The sequence below is a fragment of the Cinclus cinclus genome, chromosome 22 (assembly GCF_963662255.1).
Source record: "Cinclus cinclus chromosome 22, bCinCin1.1, whole genome shotgun sequence".
NCBI lineage: Eukaryota > Metazoa > Chordata > Aves > Passeriformes > Cinclidae > Cinclus > Cinclus cinclus.
The window spans coordinates 6,153,968-6,174,511 of NC_085067.1; the positions used below are offsets into that span (position 1 = coordinate 6,153,968).

The 20,544-nt window shown below is 50.1% G+C and overlaps 1 protein-coding gene across 2 annotated transcripts in view; it reads left to right on the forward strand.

Annotated features, from left to right (window-relative positions):
* The first annotated feature begins 11,144 nt into the window (after positions 1-11,144).
* Positions 11,145-20,544, forward strand: part of DTX2 (deltex E3 ubiquitin ligase 2) — a 30,617-nt gene continuing 21,217 nt past the window's right edge. For both annotated transcript variants that reach the window (XM_062506847.1, XM_062506848.1), the window contains exons 1-2: positions 11,145-12,230; positions 16,502-17,087. In XM_062506847.1, coding sequence (XP_062362831.1) covers positions 11,924-12,230; positions 16,502-17,087 — 893 coding nt within the window. In that variant the 5' untranslated portion in view covers positions 11,145-11,923. The remainder of the gene's footprint in view (positions 12,231-16,501; positions 17,088-20,544) is intronic.

A 20,544-nucleotide genomic window follows, 5' to 3' on the forward strand; every position in this document is an offset into this window, starting at 1 on the left:
AAATGCCCTAAAAAGCCTGGGTTTTGTATTTTAACTCTATACAAAGCCAGCTCTGGCTCCAACTGTCGCCAACTGCTTCTGCTGTTCCTTTCTTGCAGGGGTTTAGTAATTAGCAATTAGGCACTTTTATTTCCCAGTAGCAGCAAAGTTCTAATTAACCAGATCATGAGCACAAGTTTCAAAGGTGCCTTTTAAGTCTGTTTTGCCTAAACTTTGACAAACTCCCTGTTGTCCTGGCTGTCTGCCAAGGCCTGTGGACTGGGAATCATCAACTCCAGCATCAATCCACATCCAGGTTTTGCAGACCAGGGGCATAACATGAACATGCAGGGATAAAATGCTCTTCACCCTGTCCAGGATTTCTCTGGGCACTGGGGAAGCATCTCAGCCTTTCTCCATGTCTACATCGTTCCTGCATGTGCTTTGAGTGGCTTGGCAGTATCAGGCTAAGGGATTACGCTGCTCTGAAGAAAAGAAAACACAGCCAGCCTTATTCAAGGAGCAGCCACAATATAAGAAAGGGTAATTATAAAATTCCACAGGACAGCAAGGCTGTTCTATTGTGTGCCAGGAAAAAAAGAAGCTCTTTTTGTGCTTCCTGATGGTCCTGCTGCCCAGTCAGGCAGGGACACTCTGGGACACTCCAGAGATGCTCACGGGAGAGAAGCTTCTGGAGGGGTCAGGGCTATCCCCACATCTACTTAGCAGCTGCCACGTGCCATAGGCAGGTTCTGCTGCAGCTTCCTAAGGCAGTGGGTGGAATCTCCAGCAGACCTCTTTTCTGTCAGCAGTTTGGCCATGGGTAGAAACTGGGGAAAACAAGTGGCTCACAAATCTGCAGAAAATACAAGGCCTCCAGAAAAACAAACAAACAAACATACAAACAAACAAACAAACCAAACAAAAAAAAAACCAAACAAACAAAAAAAACCCACAACCAAAAACCAAAACCAAAAATCCAAAACTGATTTCCCTTTTTGGTTAGTTGGGAAAATACAGAGAGGAGAGGTAAACTCATTGATCTAGGCTGTACTATGGCCAGGAAATGCATTGGGGATGTAAAGAAGGGCCTGGTGCTGTATGAAAATAACATAAGCTGAAACAAAAGGCATCTTCTTGCTGCCAGGAGGGAAACACAGGGCTAAGAACACCAGTTGCTGTTTCAAGCCATTAGCTGCTGTATAAAGAATGACAGGATTCCCCTGCTGATTGCTGAGCTAAATCACAGAGTATTTAAGGGGCTGCTGCTGTTGCTTTCACTTTGGGGAACACTGGCACGAAAAATGCTGCATCTACAGCAGGATGGAGCCTCTCCTCCTTCCTCCATTCCTCCCACTGCTCCAGGGCACGGCCACTGATGGGATCCTGCAATGTGCCATCCTGGGAGCTCTCAGCCCCAAACCAGCCTGTGTCCAGCAGCCTTTGTAGAAGGGAAAGATGTAAATCCAGTACAAGACCATTCTGATTCCCTGTCCTGACATCAAACCCCACCTCGGTGCAGCTGGAGCTGTGCTCACAGCACACCCCTGTGCTATTTGGGAACCACGAGCTAATTTTAAGAGTGTTTCTGGCCGTTTATAAGTACTGAAGGAACAGCACGGCTGAGGAAAGAGCAGTGGAAGCCCCCAGAGAGGCTCAGCACTGCCCTGTGCTGCAGCAAGCTGGAGCTCGGGGAGAGGTACCCATCCCCTCCCCAGACAAAATCACCTTTGTTCCTCCCTAATCTGCTTCCTGCCCGACGTGCTGCAGAAATCACCTCAGGCAGGTGGGAAGGAGCAGCCCAAGGACGCGGTGCTGACAGGAGGCTCTCTGGAGGGCAGCAGACCCAAGCCATGGGCTCCGGCCACTATCCGGGCTGGGGAGGAGCAGGAAGGGATCACAGAGGGGGAGAGGGATTGGGAAACAGGGAACTGGGTCCCCTCCATCACCAAAGGCACTCGCTGTGGACCGTGAGCTTTAGGGTGTGTCTGTAACTCCCTTTTCTGCCTGCTATTACCTCTGGGGGTGAAATCTCACCTGGCAGAAGGATATGGCCATATATATGTTGTATATATATGCAGGTATTAATATAGGTGTCTTTATTTTCATGACTTGTCCATTGGGACTAGCACCTGTTGGCTTCTCTGCCAGCCCTGGGGAATTAACGCATCCCACTCCTGTTGCAGCCTCAGTGATTTTAGATTCACTCCTGAGAGTCCAAACTGTGCCAAAATGGGTGATTGGGAAGTGATAACCTGTGTGGGAGCAGCTAGGCTGACAAGACAGGGTAGACATTGCTGCCTGCCAGTGCAGGAACCTGCGTGGGATGGAGAAGCCGTGGCCGAATTGCATGGAACAGCATGGATTGGAAGGGACCTTCCAAAAGCTCATTTAACTCATTTAGCTCCAGGAAATCTCCGGAGGGATGGATCGCCTGCCTTGTCGGCTGCCGCGCATCTGAGTGTGCACTAGGTGGCACGCAGCTGCAGGGAGAAGCGCCTGCGACAGCGGGGAGAAATTTGGATTCGGGAGGAGAGAGGAAAGCTTCACTGGGAAAAGCAGGCAGAAGGTAGAGCGGGATGAGTTCTGCCCCTAATTAGCACTAATGGAGAGGTGAGTGTGGCTAGACGAGGTGAGACAGGAGCACAACGCAGAGGACTCGGCTCCAGAGTTTTCCAGCTGGATTTAGCAAAGGCAGGGATGGAGAGAGCATTTAGATTGGAGTTAGGATGACAGGAAAAGGGGCAGGGATTTCAACTGAGGATGGTAAATTTAGGATTGACATAAGGAATTAAGGTTTTATTATGAGTGTGGGGAGGCCCTGGCACAGGTTGCCCAGAGAAGATGTGGATGCTGGAAGTGTTCAAGGTCAGGGTGTGTGGGGCTTCGAGCAACCTGGGATGGTGGAAGTTGTCCCTGCCTCTAGCAGGGTTTCAAGATTCCATGATTTCCCCAGAGAAGGAAGGAAGCGGAACACAGCTGAGCTGAGCTCGTTGTGCATTTCCCACTACCAGCAGGGATGTGGAACCTGTCCCTCTCAGCAGGTAAATCCCAGGAGTTGGACAGCAAGGTCACCCAGCAGGAGGGGCATGCCCACACCAGATCCATCCCTGCTTTGTCTTACTGGTCCCTGGCAGGAACCAGCAGCAGCTGCTGCAGAGGAAAATTATATGAAATTTCACCTATTATCCTTTGCCTGCAGAGGAATTTCTTCCTAACTCCTGTCACTTTGGGTTTGTCCGCTCAGGGAAATTAATCTGAAATCGAGTGGGCTGTGAATTCAAAGTGCTGCAGCAATCCCAACAGAGCTTGGACAGGCAGCTTCCTAAGTGGCCAGGCTATTCCGTGGAGCACCAGGCTAAGCCTGGCAATTTAACAGAGCCTCAAGCATCAGGTTTTGTAGACATTAATATAGGACTTCGAGCCAAAACCATGTGAGAGGGAGCAGCCATGGAGAAATTAATTCAACAGCCTTCCAGCACCACTGCAAGAAAGGGACCAGGGAAAGGCAAATATTTGGCTGGTTACCCCAGTGTGTGGATGGATCAGACAGGAGATTATGCCACATTGGAGGACCCAGTGCTTTGCATACTGATTTGGGGAGCATGCAGAGAAGGGTGTGGGAAAGAACAGCATGGGGGAAAAGGGATCCAGCTGAAAGATAAAAAAGCGTAAGGGACTATGTTAAAAATCTGGGGATCACAAAGGTAAAAATCATGTAAAATATACAATATTTTTGCAGGCAGCGAGGATTGTGAGGTTTGCATCCTCTGTGTCCCTAAGAACAGGACACTGAGTTTCACCTTTCAGACTCAGGGATCATTGAGGATCTTTACAGCCACCCTGACACAGAACAGTTGGAGGAAGGTGTGCAGTGGGGTCTGACAGGCTCAGCTGGTCACCAGACCTCAGATTCACGTTGCCCATGGCTCTGTAAACTGTTTTCATGTTGTTGGACCATCGTGGAATACAGGACAAGCGATGGAGTGGTGTGAGAAAAGGGATACTGAGGACCAGCCATGCATTTGTACTGCTGAGATGAGGTACTTCAGCCACTCACTGTGCCTGGCAAAACCTTCCAGGGACCCTCATGCAAGATTAGATCATGAATCCCTGCTCCAGAAAAACAAAAACAAAAACAAAAACAAAAACAAAAAAATTGTAAATCCAACTTAAGACTCTTCTCACAGCTCGTCCACCACCTGACTGGTTTATCTCCTCTGTACAGCCCTTCCCTCCTCCACCCAGGAGCTGCACCCAATTCACTTCTGCTCTCCCCCCGCCCTTCAGCCCGAGCATCACCCTGAGGCCTCGCCCATCCTCTCTCACCAGCCAGGACTCCACACTGGGAGCATCCCTTTATCTCCCAGCCATGCCATAAAGGTCTGCAAGACTTGCTAGAAACCCTTCTTCACCGTCCTCAAATCTCCCTGAAACCTTTTCCTATTTAAGATCACAGGATATTTAATACTTGTTCACCCATGCAACCACATGGAACACATAGTCCGCTCCCAGCAAGGCTTTATGAAGCATTCCTATCTATTCTTCAAGAAAAAAACCCTTTTCATTGCTCTCCAGTTTCTAATTACAGCCACAGGAGACAGGAATCCCAAGCACCTGAGTTATAAATGTGAAACTTATTGCTTAAGCAGACACATTACAAGCAGGCTATCAATCACTTCTGGCAATTATTAGTACTTGGTGAGTAATTTGAACTCAAGTATGTGACAGTCTCATCCATCCTGGAGCAGAGAAATCCATGAGCATTTGCATATGAGGTTGAGCTGTGGGGGGATGCAGCTCCAGGGGGTTTTCACTGGAGCTGTCATGGTTATGTGCTTGGTATTGTACATTTTGGGATAAAAACCAACTTTATTCAGGCTCTCTAAAGCCTTTATTCAGGTCTCATGTAAGGATGAATAGAAAAAAACCCAAAAAACTTCTGTAAAGATGAGTCTCATGTATTTGAACCTGGAAGAAGAGTATTATATCCCTCCATTCTTACAGCATAAAGTGGTTCTATTTTTTTTTTTTTTTTTTTTTTGCTGTAACTATTACAAACATAATGTGCTTTATTTTATAAGCCTTTTGGGGCAGGTCTGTCATGGCATGGGTGAATCAATACTAGTGGGTGTAAAGTCCAGGGAGGTTTCAAGTAATTTGATAAGGTCTGGTGAACACTTCCTGGTTCAGAAGGAATTATGGTGATCTTAAGGGTCCTTTTCAATCTGAATGATTCTCTGGTTCTGTGATTCTTCAATCACTGCTGCCAAGGTCTCGATGGGGGTCCCAGGAAAGGGAAAAACCCAGGTGGGGTCTGATCTACCTCTAAGAGAGCATGAAGTGATCCAGCACCCTCCAAGATGCTCCAGGATCAAAGGAATCCCTAAATAAAGACACACATCTTGCAAGGGGGGTGATGGAGGTGCAGCAGCCAGGAGGGAGCAACGCTGTGTCCTTGGAGAGCTCTGTGGCACGCAGGGATGTGTTCCACCATCCTCATCCCAAACTAGGAACAGGCATCTCCAGGGCTTTGCTTCAGATTTACACGGGTGTCAACTAAACCCTCAAAGTGGTGAGCAGCTGATTAATCCAGGCTGGATCTGGGTCAGGGGACTCAGCCACATTCCCACAGGAGCTCCCATGCCCAGCACCCAGAGGTGCTAAACTGTAGGAGAGGATGCCACACACACTTCACACACACACCCCATCACACACACAAACACACATATCACACACACACCCCATCACACACACACAAACACACATATCACACACACACCCCATCACACACACACAAACACACATATCACACACACACCCCATCACACACACACCCCATCACACACACACAAACACACATATCACACACACTCAGAATCCCCTGCACACACAGAGCATCTCACCCCCACCAGTCCTACACATGCCTACACTCACATGGACAATATCACACACTCTCGTTATCACGCTCACTATCACTATTACACAGTCTCACACTCACTATCACACTCTTATTGTCACACTCAGTCCTGCACACTTGCACTCATTATAATTATCACACTCATAAGATCACTCGGTCCTGCACACTCCACACACTCATTACCACACTCATTATCATACTCATTATCGCAATCAGTCGTGCAGTCTCACACTCACACTTATTACCACACTGATTATCACTATCCCACACTCATTAGCACACCCATTATCACTATCCCACACTCATCAGTACACTCATTATCATTATCCCACAGGCATTACCACACTCATTATCACTATTCCACACTCATTACCACACTCACTAGCACACTCATTATCACTATCTCACACTCATTACTGCTATCCCACACTCATTAGCACACTCATTATCACTATCTCACACTCATTATCGCTGTCACACACTCATTACCATACTCATTATCGCTGTCACACACTCATTATCACACTTATTATCGTTATCCCACAGGCATTATCGCTATCCCACACTCATTAGCACTATTCCACATTCATTAGCACACTCATTATCGCTATCCCACACTCATTAGCACTATTCCACATTCATTAGCACACTCATTACCACTATCCCACACTCATTAGCACTATTCCACACTCATTTCCACACTCATTAACACACTCATTATCGCTGTTCCACGCTCATTAGCACACTCATTATCGCTATCCCACACTCATTAGCACTATTCCACACTCATTTCCACACTCATTATCACACTCATTATCGCTGTCCCACGCTCATTAGCACACTCATTATCGCTATCCCACACTCATTAGCACTATTCCACACTCATTTCCACACTCATTATCACACTCATTACCACTATCCCACACTCATTATCGCTATTCCACACTCGTTTCCACACTCGCTCCCACCCCGCCTCACGCTCACCGTTCCTCTCCCTCACGCCTCCACCAATCACGTCCCTCCCTCCCCTTGGCCCCGCCCCTTGGCCCCGCCCCGCAGCTCCCAGCCGCGGCCCGGCGTGCGCACGCGCGGAGGTTCCGTGACCGCGGGCCGGGAGCGGCAGCGCCGGGCCCGGCGAGGGGTGAGGGGCCGGGGGACCGGGCCGGGCGATGAGAGAGGAGACGGGCCGGGGGAACAGCGGGACAGCGGCGCCGGGACGGCTGGGTTGGGCTGGGTTTGGTTGGGTTGGGTTGGGTTAGGCTGTGCTGTTCTTTACTTCGCGGGGCGGGCACTCCCGGGCGGGCACCTCCGACACCCGGTTCCCTGTGCCGCGTAGCCCGGGCCGTTCGTGAGGGATCGCCCGGGCCGTTGCGGCCGCTTCGGGCCCGGCCTAGCCTGGCGTCCCGTCGGCCCGGGGACAGGGGTTCCGTTCCCCTCACACCAGGCCCCGGCCCGTCCACAGCTCCCGGGGCGGTCGGTGCCGCCCGGACAGCCCCCGGAACCCGTGGGGCATGGGGGTGTCCGTGGTACCGGGGGCCCGGTGGGAGCCAATAGGCGGCTGCGGTGGGTGGTGGGTGCTGCCCAGGCCCCAGTCCTGCCCGTGGGACGGGTGGCCTGGCCGGGGCACTCGAGCCGCCGGCTCCTCAGGCGGGACCCAGCTTGGCCGTACCGGAGCTCCTGCCGCCAGCCGAAGCCTCTGGGGAGCTGGAGGGGCCCTGCAGGTCGTGCCAGGTTCTCACCTCACAAGTCAGTGATCTCCCCGCAAATAAATAACCCGCCTGGGTGCTCAGAAGGACCCAGGAGAAGTCGCGTTGGACACAAAGTGTGCTGAGATCCTGTGTCCAGGTGGGATCCTGTCTGAGTGTACCCGCCCTTCTCTCGCTGCCTGAGTTTTTCTATTCACCCGTGCCTGGAACCAGCCCTCGGCTTAATTGAAAGGCAAATGCTTTGTTCCGCCTCATTTGCCGTCTCTGTTTTCCTCCTCCGAGGGGAACTCACTTTAAAGCTTGTTTTGAGTGGAAGAAGTCCAGGTTTGGAGCAGCCGAGTTTATTTCTTCTGTTGTTTTGGCTGTCAACCCAGCCACCTTGTGTGTCGTGAGGATCAGCAGAGGCTGGGAGAGGGCAGGAATGGGATGGATCTGCATGCTTGGAGTTATTACAGTGACCCTTCACCACTGCCGAGTTCTGTTCTTTCTCTTTCGTTGGTGCCAGTCGGTGCTGGGTGCTTGTGTAAAGCAAGGTGTGTTTGGGGATGAATTACCTGGCAACAGCATCCAACCCTGTTGCATCGGGTTTTGCTGTGCCCCAGACTTGCAGCTCAGCTGGTGTGGGGCCCCTGGCTGGGTGGTTTGGGGTCGGGTGAGGGTTCAGAGCACCTGTAATGCTGCTCTAATCGTGTCCCCTGCACAGGGTCACGTTTTACTTCAGCCCTGTGGCTTTCCTGTGTTTTATGTGCTCTCCTAATCTCTGTGTAATCTCTTCCCATGGGGTCTTGGTTGCCCTCCCAGTCCTATCTCTCAAAGTGGTGTCATGACGCTTAACAATCCCTCCTGTGCATTCTTTTTCCTGAATAACCTGCTGAAAAGTCTCTATTTTACCAATCTGATGCCTTTTATTTTTAATTCAGCCCAGCTTCAAGAGCTCCCAAGGCTCCTTTTCTTTTCCAGGTACAAACTCTCATTTCATGAAAACTTTTATCAGCACTGGCAATTCAGGTTCAGAAACTTAAAAAAGGAGTTGGCACTTTTAGAAATCATCTCAGACCCATGAATTTTTAGATACTGCATTTAAAGCAAAAGAAAATTCTGCTTTCTGGAAGTAGAACAGAGTTAAACATAGCTTTCAAAGGCTTTACTTCCTATTCACCAGCCTTCTCACCACCATTTGCTGGAGTTTGAGGAGCAGGGAGTGAAATTGTTGGAAAACGCATCTGAAATGCACTCAGTTCTTTTCCTGTCCAAGTCCCCAATTAAAGCCATGTGGACAGATGTTTCAGAGGTTGTGCTGGGCATGAAGTTCCAACCAAACAAATCCAAACTCAAGCTCTTGAGCCCGTGTTACCAAATACCTTCAGATTGATGGGCATCTGGCTGGAATATTTAAATCTGCACTTGAATTAGCCAGGGTTTTCTTTTTACTGGAGGAAGGGTGGCCCAGAGGATTTCTGATTGGAGCCACAACTGTCTGGTGAATAGGAACTTCTAGGGTTGATGTGAATTTCAGCTTCTCAAGGTATTTTTAAAGTTTGAGGTGAAGTGTTCTAGTCCGTGGGATTTGAGTAAAGATGTGAGCTGGGATGTGTAACACATCCCAAACCACATCCCACTCTTCCCCAAACCCTTTCTGCTGTGGTGTAGCGCTGAACACCATACAAGCAGCTCCAGTATTGAATTGCTCAGCTTTTAGTATTTGTGTGCTGCTGAATTCTAAAAGAGAAGTCAGGAACTGCAACTTTAGGCCTTTTCTTTCTCGTTGGCCCATAACTCCAGGACTTGTGTAATTTTGTCTTACTGATACTCTCCCGCATTCCTGGCTTCCCAGTCCGTGCAAACAGCTGCTGGCTCCAGCAGCTTTCAGCAAGAACTGGCAGGAGGCTGAAATACGCCCCTCGCTCCTCCTTTGGAGCAGCAGTCCCAGCGCAGGAAATATTTTTCCACTCTGATGGGGAAGTGGATGTTGGAGCACGCGACACTCACGTGCAGCCAGCCCGGGTACCTTGACGTGTGCTCTGCAGGATTCACAGCATCGCTGCCACCCCGGGGTGTGGGACAGGCTGTTGTCACCCAGCTGTTACCCCAGCTAGTTCGAGGTGGCACGGGAAGGAGGTGGCTTTTCTGCTGTGGTGTCTGCTTGTTTGCATTTCCTGCTGCTGTTTCAGAAAGGAAGGAAAACGAATCGCTGACTCCCTTCTCGCAGCCTCCCTCTTCTCTGCTCTGCGCGTGGTTGCAGATGAATATTTGGTAACAACTTTGGGGGGAAAAAAGGTGTTGGTTCTGTATTTGGGGTTCAGAGCACCTAGTACAGGTGGGTGGGACAGGAAATGCCACAGCCTGGCTTTTGCTCTGAGTGGAGCATGGACAATGCTGGTGGTTCTTGAGGTGGAAAAGTGTTGGTGTGAAACCTGCCATAAAAAGAAGTGGCAGAGGCAGGTGTTGGATTTGACACCTTAAGTCTTAATTTGCTGTTTTGAGCAGTAAAATAACTGTCCTTCGTGTGTTAGGCGAGAATGGATTAGAAGGAAAAGGTTAATAACAGAGACCAGGGTGGGATCTTGGTGATCTGGAGCAGTTTGTCACTAAAACCAGTTGAGCTGGGGGTGTTGTGTAAAAATCTCCGAGCAGCTCGTCAGCTAATTTACACTGAATTCCTGGAGAAACTGTTGCCTTCCTCTTACAAATGCAGACGTGTGGGTGGGTGTGTCTGTTCTGTGCTCGCTCTCCTTCTCTGTCTTTTTTAAGCTATCAAGCCACACGGGCATGATGGATGGGACGCTCCACGGAGTGTGGGATCTTCCTCCATCCGGCAGCGATGTCATTCTCTGTGCAGATGGCATCCTCCAGTGGAAGCCACCCACTGCTGCTCTGCCTCTTGGGAGACCTGAACTTTTCCATTGAATGGGAAGGAAGCTCACGGCTCCCTGCTGACTGCTGGAAGTTAAGCGAGCAATCAATGACGTGAGACCTCAGAAGGGAGCAGGCGAATTTATTTTAAAACAAAATGAGTTTCACTCATTCACAGCCGAACTTACCTACACACGGGCACCAACGTGGGGATCTCCAAGTGGTTGTCCAGCATTTGGACAGCTGTGTGTGCAGATAGTTTGGGCAGGATTCCTTGGAATGACACAACAGACAAGGAATGTTAAATATCAGACTTCTGGTGGTTGGTGATCATATGATGCCTTTGGTTCTGCTCTTTCTACATCCCTTGGGGGCTGAGAGTGGTGATCTGTGCACTGTCCTTTGTGTCTTTGTCTGGTGTCTTTGGGCTCCTAACCTTTCTCTATTCTTCTCCAAATCATCTCTTAAGGGCTTGAGTCTCTTATGCTGATTGTCCCTTGTTTCAAGATGTTCCTTGTTTTCCAGTCTGAGAAGCTGCAAATACGTGTGCTTTGATCTTGAGGACCTAGTAAATCATTGCTTTCAGCACAGGCAGTTGATTATGCCCTGTGTTCCTCCTGGTTGTCTTACCTTACTCCCCATCTGTTTTTTGCTGGGATCACACTTAACTAAAGAAGTGTGTGTATTGTGATTTGCGAATTGTGCATCAAGAGTACTCTTCTGGCTCTGTTTGCATGTGTAATGTTACACAGGAGTCACAGGACTGATCCTGGGCCAAAACTAAGTGGTCAGAAGCCTGAATGGAGCTGATGGTGTAGCCCTGGAGCTCAGATCAGTGTGAAGAGTTTGGGAGCCACTTGTGTAACTCAGTCATTTCTGTGAACGAGTGTTTGGCCAGCATTTGGCAGCTCACATTGGGGTGGTCAGTGTAATGCTGCCAGGAACAGTGCTGAGCATGGGGAAGGGGCAGAATGGCAGCTTGCCTTGGCACACTGCTGGCTAGTGAGTGTGTGTCTGAACTCATGCCAAAGCTTACAGGTCTGCCTGACACAGATCAGCAGTGGCTCAAGGATGGTTTGGTACAGATCTGTAGTGACTCAGGTGGTGGTTGGTGCTACAAACCGTAGGGAGCAGAGTCTCCCCTGAAGAGTGTTTGCCCTCAATTAGCAGAAGTTGCCAGCACTGACAGGGTGGTGGTACCTTACTCACCCTTAGCCAGAGGGTTTTGAGGCCAGTCTGCTTTTCTGGAGTCTGTTAAATCCATAGTGAAGATCTGTGAAGAGTCAGAGCTTGTTTCCCTCTCACACGGTTTGTGTGATGTGGATGTGGGGTGGGGGAATTCGGGACATCACTCTCAGGTCCCTGTGCTCTCTCTGTTTCTTGCTGCAGGCCCCCAGGAGAAAATGATGTAAAGCCAGCACAGCTACCACTTCCAATTGCGGCGTTCCAGACCTCAGGGAGGAACATGGCAGCAGCTCAGGGAGCGGGAAGCGGCTCAGCCGGGCCATCCGGACTGCCCGGTTCTGCCCCGGGCCACAGCAGCAGCTCCACGGCAGTGGCGGTGTGGGAATGGCAGGATGAATTTGGCAGGTGGAGGCCGTACCGAGGCAACGTCTGCAGCTACATCGAGCAGGTTATCCAGGCCTCTCAGCAGAAGGGCCGGCGCTCAGGGTCGGGGCTGGTCAGCAGCATCCCTTTGGGACACGCAGATCCTGCCTTGGCTCCCTACGTCATCGACATTCCAAGCTTGACACAGTTCCGGCAGGATACAGGTAAGGGAGCTTCTCCACCTGCTCTGCTGGTGTTCTTGGGGATAAGCAGGGCCTTTTTCTGTGTGTAAGAGCCCTGCAAAGCTCTGCTGTTTGCTAACCGTGCTGGGCAGCTCTGTGAGTGCATCTGCTGCTCTCCTGATGCTGTCTGCTGCCCATTGTGGAAAAATCTGTGGATCTGGGTGCAGGCAGACAGGTGTGATCTCTTCAGGAGCATCAGCATGGGACCCCTGGAGCTCCCAGCCTGTGAGCCAGAGCTCTCACAGCTGGAAGCTTCTTCCCCCAATCTATTCAAGATACCTGTGTAAAAAAGGGCTTTTTACTATTCCAACCCTCCTGCTTGAATCCCTTGCTCCCTCTGGAGCTGGAGTGCCAGCTGCTTTACCTTGGCATGCAGCCCTGCTCAAGCTGCTTGCGAGTGCCTGCGGCCCCCACACGACACCAAAACGCTGCAGCAGAATATTCCTTCCACTTGTGCTGTGTGAGCCAGGGAGAGAGGGCAGGATGGGCTTAATAGCAGAATTGAGACCTGATTTTCATTCTCCTCTCTCATGGGGTCACTGGGAGTAGCAGCTCAGAATTTGCAGAGATGTCTCCTGCCCTCTTTTGCTCCAGATGTGCTGAGCAGCTGGAGCTTAGAAGAGGGGCAAGGATGGAATGCATGCACTTCATCCCTGGAAAATCCAGGGAGATCCCAAATTACACACCCCAAATGAATGGCTGCTTTGGAAGACTTTCCACCCATCAGTTTCCCCTTTGCCAATATCTCTCTCATCAGTCCAGGATGCAGTTGGGCATCATCCCAAGCTTTAGAGAGGGGCATGTGCTGGTTTCTTGCCAGTTGAAACAGTAAATGAGCAATAGTTTGAATTAACTGCATGATCAGCCAATTCCGGCAGGAAAGGGAAGTGGTTGGAGCAAATGTGAGCGGTCACCACAGCTGCATCCATGTTTTCATTCTGACTTGGTGACCTTAGGCTGAGTTTATCTAGTAGTGTCCTGGGTAAGGTGCAGAGTTTTCCAAGCTGGATGCCTTGGCAGCTGTGCTCAACTTGGCCTGTTCAGACATCTGGAAGGCCAGCTGAGGTTGTGGCTTTGAGTGGTACAGCAGGGACCACCAGAGCTGGCACCAGCAGGTGTTCTTTCCTGGTTTTTTTCATGCCAAACTTGTGAAGGAGCCTTCCAGCCTCTGGCCCTTTCAGCCAGTGATCCAACATGTCTACAGCAGTCCTGAGCTATCTGGTGAAGGTGAGCAGAGAGCCTGAGGGAGGGTGAAACGTGTCCCAGTGTGAATGGGACATTCTTTTCCACAAGTGCAGGTGTCTGTCCTTGGAGGGTTTGTATCTTTTTAGACCCTTGTGAAAGATCTCAAAGTACCTGGTGAATATTGTCCATTGCAGGGTGGTTGATTTTGGAGCTGTTCATCTCTGGGGGACAGTCCATTTCAGTTCTGGAAATAATGCTGGCTGGTATGATCTCATCTTTTCTTGGTCTAGATCTGAGTTTGAGTTGTTAGTAACAAAAAGGTTGATTCTGCTCCACAGTTCTCCTGCAGTGTTTCCCATTGATCCAAAGGAATGCTGATCAGAGTGGCCAATGCTTTGAACCTCCCTCCACAAATACATGCGTGCTCTGCAATGTGACCATTGGAAAAGCTCTCATATCCTCTTTCCATGCCCAGTTCTAAGCAAAGCTTTTTCTCTCTGCAAGGCTCTTCCTTAAACGTGAACCTTTCTGAGCGAGCTGCCAGCTGAACTTTGTCATGTGCTGGAGAAAAGAACCTCTGCAGGAAACATCCCCATGAAAAATCTTTAAACAGCGTAAAAATAGGCTGTTGTATTCTGCTCATTAGCTATTAGACAGATAAATAGGCTCTTCAAAGGAAGCCAGGGAGAATAACAGGAAGCCAGTGTTAATGGGAGCAGCGTCCCCAGCAGCAGGGAATGACAGCTGTGCGGGGGGGATCTTGTGGGCAGGATTAGCTGTGGGCTTCAGCTGCTGCTCAAGGCAGATTAGCTGGGAGTGTGTGCTGGGGAACAGCAGGAGTTGTGCTCTCACCACAGCTGTTTGCCCACCCTGGAGAGGAATGCCAATTTCCCTGCCAGCCTGGGGGAAGGGGGATGTTTTCCAAGTGTATGGCCTTAGTCTGGTTGTTGATGCCTAAGAATTTTTTTTTTTCTACTGCTGTTTGAGGGCGTTAAAAACACAAGTTACTTGCAAGTCCTGCAGTTCTCTTTGTGCTGCTTTTAGCTTCTGAACTGCCAGTGGAGGAGGGGAAGCCTTGCTCAACTTCTGAGATTGTCTCTCACTGGACACCTTTGCCTTATTTGTGGTAGTCCCCTTTCTCTGGAAGCAGGTCCCCTGCACTCATTTCTAAATGTAATGCATGTCTCACCTTCTTATTCCCAGTCCAGTCCCATCCCTAGTCCTCTTCCTGCTCCAGGGTTTATTCCTGAAGTTATCCACCTTTTAAAGGTTTATGTTTCTGAAACTTGGCAGGACTTGCTGGATACAAGCAGTCATTGCTAGAGTTTGCTTTTGGCTGTTTAGTCTGCTTTTCCACTAAGATCAATTCCAGGCTGGAAAGATCATCCTGGTTCTGCTGATATTTTCTGCCAGAGGAAGGTCTGTTCCCACAGGAATCCTGAGCTCCATGGTTGAGCTATTGGGGAGGTTGCTGTGTTTGACTGGCTGCTAGTAGTGTTTTAAGTGTGCTGATGCTATTTGTTGGCTGGTATCACTGGAGAGTCCTGCTCTGCAATAAGCAGGATGCTTGGTGCTGCTCTGGAGCAGAAACACAAGTCCTGGCATTCCTTGGTCTGGCACATTCTGCCTTTGAGAGAGCCTTAGCCCTTGTGTCAGCTCTGGAGCTTCAGCAGTGCCAAGATAAGGAAACACACTTTTCACAACTATTGGGTGTAACAGCAGCATGATCCTCAAATCAGCATGCAGGCAGAGCCTAAACACAGCAGAAGCTGGATTTTGGCAGTGTGGGACTCCACGTGGGCTGTCCTCCCTCTTCCTTGGGATGAGCTTGTTGGGTGGGATGCTTGCCTGGATTGCCTGTGCCCCACAGAGTCTCCAGTGATATCCTGGGGCAGTTCTCCTCAGGCTTTAGGTGGGGTTACTTGTAAACGTGCCGGTTTTCACCTGGCCTTCTGGAGCCATAACTCTCCCGACCTCTTTAGAGGCTTTATTTAATTTTTTTTCTCTTGGTGCTCTTCTCTGAACTCCTCCTGTGTTGTACCAACTTGCTGCATCCCTGTTCACCCTCATGTTCCTAGATCCCCAGACTTGCTTTCCCCACAGCTTTTCCTGCTCCTCTTTCTCTGTGGGGAATGCTGCTGAGGGTTTTCCCTGCAGCAGCAGTTCTTACCCTGCTGCAAGAATCCATTTTTCAAAGGTTTCAGAGCTTCTGTCCTGTTGAGGGCTTCCTTCCCTCTCATTAGGCTGCTGCTTTTTTGAAGTAAGTGATAAAATACCCAGGAGTGAAGTCATCCTGGAAAGCCAGGCTTCCAGGGGGTTCGAGCTCCAGCTGTCGCTGTTGAGCGACCTTGCAAGAATAGTGTGTCTCCTTCCATTTCTCTCCTTTTGTCTGAACAGCTGCTCTCTTCAGTTTTCAAGTTACTTCATTGTCTTGCTCTCTTTCCCAGCAGTCAGGAGCCTGCAGAAGTTTGCCCTTGTCCAAAGTCCTTGCCCTTGCCACTTGTGGGACTTTACCTGCTCTCCCAAGACCAAAATTGTCCCGACCCTTGTGTAACAAAGTGGGTGTTCAGCCCCTTAACTGCTCCTACAAAGCACTTCCCATGGTGTCTTGTCTCTATAGTTACTCTGTTGTCAAGGCTGTGGGAGTTGTTTTTTTTTTTAACCAGATCTGTGCCTCAGCCTGATTTTTTTTTTCTTTTTACTTTTTTTTTTTTTTTAACTTTTAACGTCAGGAAGGCATATGTGATCACTCTGCCTTTGTGCTCGGGTGTGTCTGCGTCTGCGTCTGCATCCTCTCTCCTTCCCTTCTTTCCCACCCTTCCTCCTAGCAGTTTTTGAACCTGTTGCCAGCCGGCAATCAGATCTGGCAGAGGGACAGGGATCTCATGAGCAAACCCAGCCCTGTTGGGAAGAGAAGGTCTTTTAGTGCCCCTTTTGGGGCAGAATGAGAAAGACCACCGCCATGCAGGCAGCAGATCTGTGCAGAAACAAATCTCTGGGAGGACGCCCCTCTTAGTGAGTTCTCTGTTCACTAAGTTGTATTTATTCTCCCCTCCTCTCCCACACAGGGACGATGCGGTCTGTCCGCAGGCACGTCTTCCCAGGGGACTCTGCTGCTGGGCAGGGCGTGGTCTGGGAGTGGCAGAACGACGAGGGCGGGTGGTCCCCTTACGAGATGAACGTCTGCGTGTTCCTGGAGCAAGCCCGTGCCACGAACCACCAGCGAGTGGATCTGGGGCCCTTGGGCTACAACTATGAAGTTGACTTTGTGGCTCAAGTCCAGACCAACAAGACCACGAGGTTCCGTCGCAGCGTTCAGAGACGTTTGGATGCCCCGTACCCGGTGACAACTTCCACCACACCCCTTCACACAGGGGTGGGATGTTCTTGCCAGCAGTGCTGGCCCAGCAGCGGGACTGGTCCCATCACCACACGCTACCGTCACTCCATGACAAACTTTCCCAATTCTTCCACTACTCATCAGGTTCCCGGGAGGACAGCGTCAGTAAGTTCTTCCAACGTCGGCTTCGTGCCCTATAACAAACCCACTTTGACTGGAGCAAGGTCAACACCAAGACTCAATGCACAGAACACCTTGGTTTTGGCTCAAACTGGGAGCCTCAGTGCAGCACTGGCAGCATCTAACGGAGTCAGGTACAGATCCTAACTCACCTTTTAAATACCATGCGTGTGTCCAAGAGATCTGCTGTGCTCAGGTCTGCCTTATCCAGGAGCCTCTCTGTCCCAGAGGACTTCACAAGGGTCTTCTCCCTAGGAGAGAGAGGTTTGTGCCTGTATATCCAGTACAGTGGGTAAAAAGACTTCCCTTCTGCTTTCTACCTCTTTTCTTTCCACTTGAGATACAGCCCCTGTCTACCAGTCTCCCTGAACCACAGGGGAATTCACTCAGGTTGAGATTGTGAAGCTTTGAGAAAATTAATAGTGAGTAGTGGTATTTTGGGTTAGGTTAAAAAGTAACTTTGAGGGGGAACTCAGTGAAAGAAAAAGGAACTTGTAAACACACTTATTTACTTCAAATTAGGCAATAGAGTGGAACACTGCTCTGCATTCTAAGCTCTCAAGGAGGGACCACAGGACTCATTGCATGTGGCTGAGACCTCATGAACTCTCTGTCGAAATCAGGTGTCCAGGCTATTTTTCAGCCTAAGTGGTGATGAAGAGCAGAGGTACCACTGCATTCATTTTCACTGTGGCTCTTCTCTGACAGGGCTTGAACCAGTGTGCATCTCTCAGCCCGGAATTCCAGCTCCCATCAGCTAGAGCTGAAGGAAGGTTGTATTTGCACCTTACTGGTGCAGGAGGAAGAGCTTCATTTCTCTTCAGGCCTTTTGGTTGCTGCCAGCTCAGTGAAAAGCAGAGGCTTGTGGTCCGACAGCCCAGCTCCTCTCCATGGCATGGGCTGCTGGGGCAAGCCACAATTGGTTATTCCACTTTCAGGATCTTAACTCTTCCTGTACTCACGCCCTTGCTGGTGGAGGTGTGTGGGTGTGTGTGGCCTGTCTGTGGCAGTGCTGGCACCAAGTGTGACCCAGCAAGGACTGGCTGACTGCTCCCTCTGTTTGTGAATGGCTGGAAGTGGCACAGCCTTACACTCACTTCCCTGGGAATAATCCAGCTGTTGAACCCCTGAGAAACTGCAGGGGAACTTGCCAGGGCTGACTTACCTGTCCAAGTAAGTAGAGAGATAAGAGATTTAGCAGAGCATTGGAAGCACATTCTGCTAATTGCATGAAGCACAGGGGTTTGAGATTTGTTTTGAATCTCATTTGTGTTTTAAACAAGACAGTGAATCTTGAGATGTTTTTCTTAATGTCATATCAGGACTTTCCCTCTTTAGGGTCATCCAAGTGAAATGACTTCTCACATCCTGTTCTTCTTTCTCACGGTCATTTTTTTGTGTGTGTGTGTTTTTTTCCACCTGATGATTTTTTGTGTTGCCTTAAGCATTCACAGTGCTTCTCTGTTCCAGTCACCTTTGAGTAGGGCTGAAAATCAGACCTCAGCACTGCCTGCAGGAGACCCCAGTAAGGCTCTTGCTGTCTTGTGAAGAAGCTGCCAAATTCCCCCTCTCAAAGGAGTTGCTGGTGGGTTTGTGGGGCTACTGGGCTGCCTGGAGCCCCCATCCTTCCCTAAAGTATTTGCAAAGTGACTCAGGGTGGGGAGTTTGAAAAGGAAGAGCCAAATGCTGGAGCAGTTGTCCCACAAGCCTGTCTGGAGCCAGTTGGGGTCTGGGTATGTTGTGTGCTACTGGTGGGGGCAAGGCTGTCCTGAAAGGACAGAGGATGGGAGAGAGATGCTTGGAGAGGGTTGCCATGTGCTCCTGACCATGAACTGAGCCCATAGCCCAGACAGTGCTGACTGGGAGGAGAGGGATGGCCAGGAGAAAGCCAGGAGGTGCCCATAGCTGGTGGAGGTCGAGCTGTTTGAACCTGTTTTGCAGCTCAGCTCTTCATGTTGTGGAGGAGGTGAGGTGGCTGGCAGTCATCCCTAGCCAAGCCAGCCTTCCTGGGGGATGTGAAGGGATTGTACAGTTGAATCTGTGCTGGGGACAGTAGGACGTGCCTCACAGGGCAGGTGGCAGCTCTTTGGATGCCTGGGAGTGAGTGCTGTCAGATTTGTGTAAAACCCACACCCCCAGTGAGCCCCACTGTCTGTTCTCTTGGGGTGTGATCTCCAGTTCTTTGGGACTGGTTGTTCTGGGGTCACTATCCTTTATCCCTGCCAGAACAACAAGTGCACACAGTGGGGCAATCTCTGTCTTCCAGCATGCCATATGTGAAAGGGACTTCTTCATCCCCAGCTGACAGCTCTGGATGGCTTTTCCCCATCAGCCCTGTGCTGGGGCTGAGTCAGAAATGCCACTGGGTGAGTGCAATTGCTCCTGGCAGTAGTTAAAGACTCAGGATCATGAAATCCATATTCCAGCAGAAAATCCTTTAATTTCTGTGAATTAGGGGAAACCTGAGTAGCAAATTCTAACAATGTGTTTCATTTAATTCCTTAAGCCCAGAGCATTCCTGGGTTATTTTATCCACTAGGTTCCTTGTCTTCTCCCCTCAGACATAGTACAGTGGTTACTTCCCCTTCCCTTGCAGTCAATATCCCACATCCCCAACAGTCTCACCATTTCGGCTGATTATCCTGCCATGGTTTTCTGGCTGTGTTCTCTTTGCTGTGATGTGCAATTCCTGTGCTGGCCCCTGCTCAGAAACCCAAGAGAAGGAAGCTCTGGGCCATGGTGGATCCTCATGGTGTCTGCTAAAGGTTATGTTGTTCACCCCACAAGCTTTGGCTCCAAAGCAGCCCCGACAGATTACTTGCTTTTACACAACTGTTGATCTTCACAAAACTTGCACAGCTGGCTGAGCTGCCACTGGCAGAAGGACTCAAAAGCTCGTTGAGCAAGACTGAAAGGCAGTGCAATTGTTTACACTCAGTTTCTTTAGGAAACAAAGCTAAAAATGGCAGTACCTCTCTCCTGGAGGGCTGAGAACAAGGTGCAGTTCATCCTGGAAAACTGACTGATTCCCGGTGTGGCTGTGACAGCTATTTCTAGCAGGCAGGCAGGTAGGCAGGGGTAGCCCCCAGAAGGGGCATGCCCAGGCTGCTGTGCCACTGAGGGTAATTCAATGTATTGCCTGCTTGCTGGAGGGCAGATGCTGGTGTGAGAGCAGGCAGAGCTCCAGCACTGCCAAATGCACTTTAGTTTCCTCCTGCTCTCAAGAGGGTCAAAGCCACTGGAAAACCCAGAGAGGAGTGCCAGGACTTAACTAGATGCTAATATCCTTGGCTGTGCTGCTAATGAATTGTGTACATGTGGGCAAGTTATTTTGCTTCTTGGTGCCTTAGTTTCCTCTGGTGGATTAAACACAGTTAATGACTCTTGCCTCTCTCATGGACAGGGCTGGAATCTGCACGTGGAGTGTGCCATGGCAAGGGTTGTGTCCTTAGCACTGTTAACCAGGATCCCTGGCAAATCCTTCCCACCCCACATGGGAAAGCATCAGTTCCCTAGGGCAAGACCTCCCCTGTGCCCTGCACTGTGCTGTCTAATTACAGAGTAAGGCACTCCTGAAGCACAGTAAGGAGT